This window comes from Arachis stenosperma, chromosome 4, assembly GCF_014773155.1.
Source record: "Arachis stenosperma cultivar V10309 chromosome 4, arast.V10309.gnm1.PFL2, whole genome shotgun sequence".
Classification (NCBI taxonomy): domain Eukaryota; kingdom Viridiplantae; phylum Streptophyta; class Magnoliopsida; order Fabales; family Fabaceae; genus Arachis; species Arachis stenosperma.
In genome coordinates this window covers 84,970,962-84,979,767 of record NC_080380.1, presented here as the reverse complement: position 1 = coordinate 84,979,767, position 8,806 = coordinate 84,970,962, and the positions used below count along the sequence as shown (strand labels likewise).

Here is an 8,806-nt window from a genome sequence, read left to right as displayed (position 1 = left end):
GACACATTATTCACCATGGACACTTGGCTCACCTTTCCTTTTAAACATTGATGCCCAGCACCTTTTTGGGTTACTAAATGCCTTGTAGTTAGGTTGCTCTTGATAGTGGATTTTCAGCTGATGATCCCGGATTAGTTAATCCAAGTCACCGAGTGTTGAAGCACTCCAAAGAGCTTAGTAGTCCAAGCAGATCCTAATACACAGACACCACAGGCATATATTTTTAAGGTTCAAGCTATTGGTGTCCAGCTTTGTTTCTTTTTGTTTTCTTTGGTTCTGCCATCTTTTGGCTATCTCTTTTCTTTCTTTCTTTTTATTTTTCTTTTGAACCAAGGATTTTCTTATTGAGATTCATAGACAGTAAGCCACTCTATACTTAGAATGAGACATTCTAGTCCACTTATTCACTAATAGTGAGCTACTGTCCAATTGCACACATACCTCCACTCACATTTATTCTACTTCTTTCTAACAATGAACCATCTCACTTCACATTCAAACATTCTTTTTATTGAATTAAAGATGCAGGGGACAGACATGCTTCTTGTTAAGTGGAAGTAACACACAAGCACAAACTTAAACTAGCTTACTTATTCTCAGATAAAATTGACTCTGTCTGAACTCAAAGGACACTTTAACAGAACATACTCAAAATATTTCTCAACAGCAAAGGTTAAGTGTATATACAACCTATTGGTTTGCATCTCTTTTGTTCGTCCTTCTGTTGTGCCCTTTTTGAGTCATGATGCCAAATTCCTTGCTACTTCCTCTGATTCATCATTTTGACTCTGGGCAAAGTCTTATGTTCTTGCTACAGGTCATAGAGTTAGGACTAAAAAGCAATTATATAGTTGATTAATTTGTCTGATTGCTTGAAACTAGTAATGTGTAGGAAGTTAGAATGTGTTTCTGAATGAAGTTTTGGTGGAACACCAAACTTAGAAACCTACATTCTCTCTTAAATTGTTTTTGGTGTGCAACACCAAACTTAGTTCCTTGCAATACATACACCAAACTTAGTTCCTTGCAATACATATCAACTATTCAATATTTCTATTGAAAAAGTTATGAAAAGAAAACTACCTCGGGTTGGGTTGCCTCCCAACAAGCGCTCTTTTATTGTCATTAGCTTGACATCTTTTCATTCTTTTCAAGAGGAATGTAGGTTCTGGACCTTTTTTTCCTTATCCCAATGTCCTCCCAAGTACAACTTTGCTCTGTGGCCATTTACTGTGAATTGATTCTTTGTTGCCTCATCAAGCAATTCAATACTTCCATAGGGAAAGACCTTTGTCACCAAGTATGGCCCAGTCCACTTAGACCTTAGTTTGCCAGGGAAAAGTTTAAGCCTTGAATTGTACAGAAGCACTTGCTGTCCTGGCTTGAATTCCTTCTTTGTGATCTTCTTGTCATGCCACCTCTTAGCTCTCTCCTTGTATATCCTGGCATTTTCATAAGCGTCTAGCCTGAATTCGTCTAACTCATTTAGTTGTAGTAGCCTCTTCTCTCCTGCAGCTTGGGAATCAAGGTTGAGGAGTTTAGTGGCCCAAAAAGCTCTGTGTTCAAGCTCTACAGGGAGGTGGCAAGATTTGCCATATAAAAGCTGAAAGGGTGATTTGCCAATAGGAGTTTTAAAAGCTGTCCTATATGCCCACAATGCATCCTCTAGCTTTCTAGCCCAATCTTTCCTTGTGATTCCCACTGTTTTCTCTAGGATCTTCTTCAATTCCCTATTTGCCAATTCAGCTTGGCCGTTAGTCTGAGGGTGGTATGGTGTGGCAACCTTATGGACTACTCCATATTTGTTGAGGAGTTTTTCCATCTGTTTGTTGCAAAAGTGACCCCCACCATCACTAACAAGCCCCTTTGGTACTCCATATCTTGTAAAAATGTGTTTCTTTAGGAATTGGAGGACAATTTATGCGTCACAGGTAGTTGTGGCTATGGCTTCTACCCACTTTGAGACATATTCCACTGCTACCAAGATGTATTTGAAAGAATAGGAGGGGGGAAAGGGTCCCATGAAATCAATGCCCCACAGGTCGAACAATTCCAATTCCAGGATGAAGTTCTAAGGCATCTCATTCCTTCTTGTTAGTCCCCCTGTTCTCTGACATTCGTTACATTGATGAACATACTCTCTGGCATCCTTGAAGATGGTTGGCCAATAGAAGCCACTTTGTAGTATTTTTGCGGCTGTTTTTTCTGGGCCAAAATGTCCACCATAAGCTGAGCCGTGACAATGCCACAAGATGTCTCTTATCTCACTCTCGGGAACACACCTTCTTATTACTCCATCAGAGCATCTCTTGAAGAGGAAGGGTTCATCCCATGAAAATTTTCTTGCTTCATTGATTAACCTCTTTATTTGTTGCTTAGAGAACTCTTGAGGTATCTTCCTTCCAACTTTGTAGTTAGCTATGTCAGCAAACCAAGGTGTTTGTTGAATCTGCATGAGATGCTCATCTGGGAAACTTTCATTCACGGGCTGAGAAGCCTTTTGAGTTGTTTCATGTGGTAATCTTGACAAATGATCAGCAACCTTGTTTTCAGTGTCCTTCCTATCTCTTATCTCAATGTCAAACTCTTGTAGGAGCGGTATCCACCTGATGAGTCTTGGTTTAGCATCCTGCTTTGACATCAAATACTTAAGTGCAGCATGATCAGTATAAACCACAACTTTGGATCCTATCAAGTATGATCTAAACTTATCAAATGCATAAACTACAGCTAACAACTCCTTCTCTGTTGTGGTGTAATTTCTTTGGGCATCATTTAATACTTTACTTGCATAATATATAACATGATGCAGATTTCCTTTCTTCTGCCCAAGTACAGCACCAATTGCAAGATCACTTGCATCACACATGAGTTCAAAAGGTAATTCCCAATCTGGAGGTGTGATGATTGGTGCTGTTGTGAGTTTATGTTTTAAAGTTTCGAAGGCATGCTGGCAGTCTTCATCAAACACAAAAGGATTATCAAGCATCAAAAGATTACTTAAAGGTTTGGCTATTTTTGAAAAGTCTTTGATAAACCTTCTATAAAATCCGGCATGTCCCAAGAAACTTCTAACAGATTTCACATTAATTGGTGTAGGGAGCTTTTCTATTATCTCAACCTTTGCCCTATCAACCTCTATCCCTTTTCTTGAAACTTTATGGCCAAGGACAATCCCTTCGGGTACCATGAAATGGCATTTTTCCCAGTTTAAAACTAAATTAGTTTCTTGGCATCGTTTCAAGACAAGGGTTAAATGGTTCAGGCAAGCATTGAAATTATCACCAAAAACAGAGAAGTCATCCATGAAGACCTCTAGAAATTTTTCAACCATATCAGAAAAAATGGATAGCATACACCTTTGAAATGTGGCAGGGGCGTTGCAAAGCCCAAAGGGCATCCTTTGGTATGCAAAGACTCCAAATGGGCCTGTAAAGGCAGTCTTCTCTTGGTCCTTGGGGTCTACCACGATTTGATTATACCCAGAGTATCCATCCAAAAAGCAATAATAGGCATGACCGGCCAACCGTTCCAACATCTGATCAATGAATGGAAGAGGGAAATGGTCTTTTCTGGTGGCATCATTCAATCTTCTATAGTCTATGCACATCCTCCATCCAGTCACTGTTCTAGTAGGGATCAACTCATTCTTTTCATTGGTGATGACCGGCATTCCTCCTTTCCTTGGTACAACCTGAACTGGGCTCACCCATGGGCTGTCAGATATTGGGAAGATTATTCCTGCATTCCATAACTTCATCACTTCTTTCTGGACAACTTCCTTCATTGTGGGGTTTAGCCTTCTTTGAGGTTGAACTACAGGTTTGGAATTATCTTCCAAGAGGATCTTATGCATACATACTGCAGGGCTAATTCCTTTCAAGTCATCAATGGTCCATCCTAAGGCATCTTTGTGAGCTTTGAGTACATTAAGAAGCTCTCCCTCTTCCTTTTTTGTTAAGGATGAATTAATGATTACTGGAAAACTCTCTGATGTACCTAGAAATGCATATTTGAGATGGGGAGGTAGTGGTTTCAACTCTTGTTTCCGTGCTTCTTCCTTCTTGTCCTGTTTCTTCTCTTGCTCAATGAGGGTCTCGGCTACTTGTTCTTCTATTGCACTTTGATCTCCTTCTTGCTCTTGAGAACTTTCTTCCATCATTTCTTCCACCAAACTCTCTATCATATCCACTTTTACATAGTCCTCTTGCTCAGGGATATTTTGCATTGACTTGAAAACATTTATGATCATTTGTTCATTATGGACCCTGAAGACCATTTCCCCTTTTTCTACATCGATGATGGCTCTTGCTGTGTGTAAAAATGGCCTCCCCAAAATGATTGAGTCACTTCCTTCCTCTTCAGTGTCCAAAATCACAAAATCTGCTGGGAAGATAAAGTCCCCAATCTTCACCAACAGATTTTCCACAATTCCATTGGGTGTCTTAATGGATCTGTCAGCCATAACTAATGACATCCTGGTGGGTTTAAGCTCTTCTATATCAAGTTTTCTCATCATTGAGAGAGGCATTAAATTGATGCTGGCACCAAGATCACGGAGAGCTTTGTTGAGAATTGTTTTTCCAATGGTGCATGACACTACAAAGCCCCCCGGATCCTTGAGTTTTGGGGGAATACCCCGCTGAATCACAGCACTGCATTCCTCGGTCAGTAATATGGTTTCCTTCTCATCCCAACTTCTTTTCTTATTGATAAGGTCCTTCAAGAACTTGGCATATAAAGGCATTTGCTCAAGTGCTTCAGCTAGAGGGATATTGATTTCCAGCCTCTTGAAGGTCTCAAGGAATTTGTGGAAATGTTGGTCCTTAACCTCTTTGTTGAATCTCTGAGGATATGGCAGTGGAGGTGTGATGCTCTTCCTTATTTGCTGCTGTCCTTGAATCATTCCCCTTGAGCTATGTGGCTGGTTCTCCTGTTCTTTGAGTTTCTCAGTGCTTTTGGTTGGCACCACAACTTGCTCCTTAGCTTGATCTGCTTTTGTTTGCTTCTCATCCTCTGTTGGTTCTTTGATGCTCTCCTTTTGTTTCTTTGTAGTGTCATTGTTGCTCATCAATATTCTCCCACTTCTCAATTGGATTGCCTTGCATTCCTCCTTGGGATTTGGGATTGTGTCACTAGGCAGTGAGCTTGAAGGTCTCTCAACAGAAATTTGCTTGGAAATTTGCCCGATCTGCCTTTCTAGGCTCTTTATGGAGGCCTCATGGTTTTTGTTTGTCATTTCTTGGAGTTTCATCATTTTGTCTATCATGGTTTCCAAGTTGGTGAGTCTTTGGGGTTCAGGTGGTGCTTGTGGTGGGTTATGAGCTGTGGTTGGTGGATGATAGGAATTTTGGTTGGTGGTTTGGTTGGTGGGTTGGTACTGGTTGAGATTGGAGTAGTGGTTTTGAGGTTTTCTGTAGGTATTTTGGTTTGTTTGCTGCTGGTTGAAATTTTGATTGTGTCTTGGGTTGTTTTGGTTTGAGTTCCTCTGCCATGGTTGTTGGTTTTGGTTGTGAGTATCTCCCCATCTAAGGTTGGGGTGATTCTTCCATGAGGGGTTGTATGTATCACCATAGACTTCATTTGGATTAGAGTGCATGTACTGAACTTGTTCTTGCTGTTGCTCTTCTTGAACTTCTTCATTTTGTCCCCATGCGGCTGATGGTTGGCTAGTGTTGACTGCTGCAACTTGGAGGTTGTCAATCCTCTTGGTCATTTGCTCAAATTGTTGTTGAATTTGCTGCTGCATTAATTTGTTTTGAGCCAGAATTGAATCCACTCCTTCTAGCTCCATTACTCCTCTTCTCTGTGATGGTTGGCGACTTCTTTGATGAGCAAAGAAATATTGGTTGTTGGCCACCATATCAATAAGTTCTTGAGCCTCCTCTGCAGTTTTCATGAGTTGCAAGGAACCTCCAGCTGAGTGATCCAAGGATTCCTGGGACTTCAGTGTTAAGCCTTCATAGAAGTTTTGCAGCTTCTCCCATTCATTAAACATGTTAGAAGGGCATTTTCTGACTAGAGCTTTGTACCTCTCCCATGCCTCATAGATGGGTTCATTCTTCATTTGTGTGAATGTTTGTACCTCGGCCTTCAACCTTATAACCCTCTGTGGTGGATAAAACTTGGCAAGGAACTTGGTTACCAAGTCATCCCAGTTGTTGATGCTGTCTCTTGGAAATGATTCCAACCATTGAGTAGCCTTGTCCCTGAGAGAGAATGGGAATAGCATCAGTTTGTAACTGTCAGGAGGCACTCCATTAGTTTTGACAGTGTTGCATATTCTCAAAAAGGTAGATAAGTGTTGGTGCGGGTCTTCAAGTGATCCTCCACCAAAAGAGCAATTATTCTGAACCAAAGTGATGAGTTGTGGCTTGAGTTCAAAATTGTTTGCATTGACATTTGGAGCCAAGATGCTGCTCCCACAATGTCTAGGATTGGCAAAGGTGTAGGAAGCCAAAACTCTCCTCTGAGGTGGGTTGTCATTGTTGTTGTTTGCTCCACCTGGTGGATTGGTTGAATGTTCCTCCATATCTTGGAATTCTTCTTCGGACTCCTCTTCTCCAACAATATTCTTCCCTCTTTCCGCTCTTCTTAGCCTCCTGAGAGTTCTTTCATCTTGTTCATGAAGATTTAGTGTGCTTCTTCTTGTACCTGACATACAAGCATAACAAAAGAAATTCACAAACCAGTGATGTTTCAATTTACTGCTAAATTGAAGTTTTAGTTAGTTTAAGCAAAAAATCAAACAGTTAGTGGGTTAATCAAAAATTAAGAAAAAATGCTTGATCTAAATTACCACCTCACTTAATCATTGTCAATCTAATCAATCCCCGGCAACGGCGCCAAAAACTTGATGAGTATTATTTTGGTTTGAGAAATGAATTTCTCCCAAAACAACACTAATCTAACCGGCAAGTGCACCGGGTCGCATCAAGTAATAAAAAATCATGGGAGTGAGGTCGATCCCACAGGGATTGAAGGATTGAGCAATTTTAGTTTAGTGGTTGACTTAGTCAAGCGAATCAAGAGTTGGTTGATTGATTTGCAGAATTTAAATTGCATTGAAAGTAAAGAGAGCAAGAAATAAATTGCTGAATCTTAAAGAACAAGAAATTAAATGGCAGAAACTTAAAGAGCAAGAAATGCAAATTGCAAGATTCTTAAATGACAAGAAATGTAAATGGCTTGAAATGTAAAGGGGATTGGGACTTAGATTTGCAGGAATTAAACCAAGAGAAATTAATTTGCATTAGACAGAAGAGTAAATGGGAATTGGGATTTGATTGAATTCAAACAGACAAGCAAAATAAACAAATAAAGCAAGAACAGAAAATTGAAATGGTAAAATGCGATCTCAGGACCCAGAGACTAGAAAACCAAGTCTAGATCTCAATGCCTTCCTAGATCCAACAAGAACAATAACAAGGAAATTGTAAATTGCAGAGAGATTAGATGAAGAAGCAATTATCCGAACTGAAAATTAAATTGCAGTGAAAATCAACAGAGAGATCTAAGGTGAGATTGAAACAGAATTCCTTCAATTCTCCAACCCAAGATCCAAGACAAGTATAATTGAAATTGAAAGCAATTAAACTAAGAAAATAAAGATCACTCAAGCTCCCAAAACAGAAAAGAAAACTCTCTCCAAAACTAAAAAGGGAAGCTCTATGAAAAATTCTAAAAAAGGGAACTCCCGGATAAATTGAATTCTAGTCTATTTATACACTTTCTTCAATTGATCTTCAAGCCTTGAGTTGGGCCTTTGCTCTTGGTGGATTTGGGTTGAAAGAGGCCTTGGTTGATTGCTCTTGGAGTTTGGAGAGGAACCCAAGTGAACCAATTGAACCGGATGTGATTTTTGCAAAGTTGGATTCAAAGTTAGATTCAAAGTTAGCCTCAAAGTTAGGGGGCTAACTTTGAAGCTAACTTTTCATATCAGCAAGCCCACTTTTGCTGCAACTCACGTTGGTGCCAACGTTAGGGTCTAACTTTGACCCTAACGTTGGCCTTGTCTTGTATGCTTGTGGCGCCAACGTTAGCCTCCAAGTTAGGGGGCTAACGTTGGCGCAAACGTTGGCAGCCCCTGGGAGTAAATCTTCATGGCAACGTTAGCCTCCAAGTTAGGGGGCTAACGTTGGCGCAAACGTTGGCCTTCCTGGGAGTAAATCTTCATGCCAACGTTAGCCTCCAAGTTAGGGGGCTAACGTTGGCGCAAACGTTGGCCTTCCTGGTAAGAGATCTTCATGCCAACGTTAGCCTCCAAGTTAGGGGGCTAACGTTGGCGCAAACTTTGAGCTTCCTGAGAGGAATTTTCAACTTCCAACGTTAGCCTCCAAGTTAGGGGGCTAACGTTGAGGCTAACTTTTCATCCAAAAGTTTGTGCCAACGTTTGAGGGCTAACTTCAAGTCCAACTTTATGTTTCCTGGTTCAATTTCAATTGTTTCATTGTTCTCTCTTAGCTTCTAGCATTTCCTTCTTACTTCAACCCTTTTCCAAGCTTTCTTCACCTATCATAAATCAACCAAACACTTCAAAGCTATGCTCAAAATCATGAGATATTCATCCTATCCTAATATGCACCAATTATGGCATCAAACCTCATGAAATTGCATTAATTTATCTATGGTTGATTAAATCAAAGGAAGCATGAAAATCTACCTAAATGGGCTTGCTTGTAGCTTAAGAAAGTGCATAATTCAAGTGAAAACAAAAGAAAAAGACTAGTGAAACTAGGCTAAGATGACTTGTCATCATGTAGGTTGTGTGAAAATGAAGGAGTGAAGATGGGTTTATATAGGGGTG

At 40.2% G+C, this 8,806-nt stretch overlaps 1 protein-coding gene across 1 annotated transcript; it reads right to left on the bottom strand.

Annotated features, from left to right (window-relative positions):
• Positions 1-1,150: 1,150 nt before the first annotated feature.
• Positions 1,151-1,822, bottom strand: LOC130975163 (uncharacterized). The gene has a single exon (XM_057899989.1). It carries the CDS (start codon positions 1,820-1,822, stop codon positions 1,151-1,153), a length of 672 nt encoding a protein of 223 aa, XP_057755972.1.
• Positions 1,823-8,806: the final 6,984 nt, after the last annotated feature.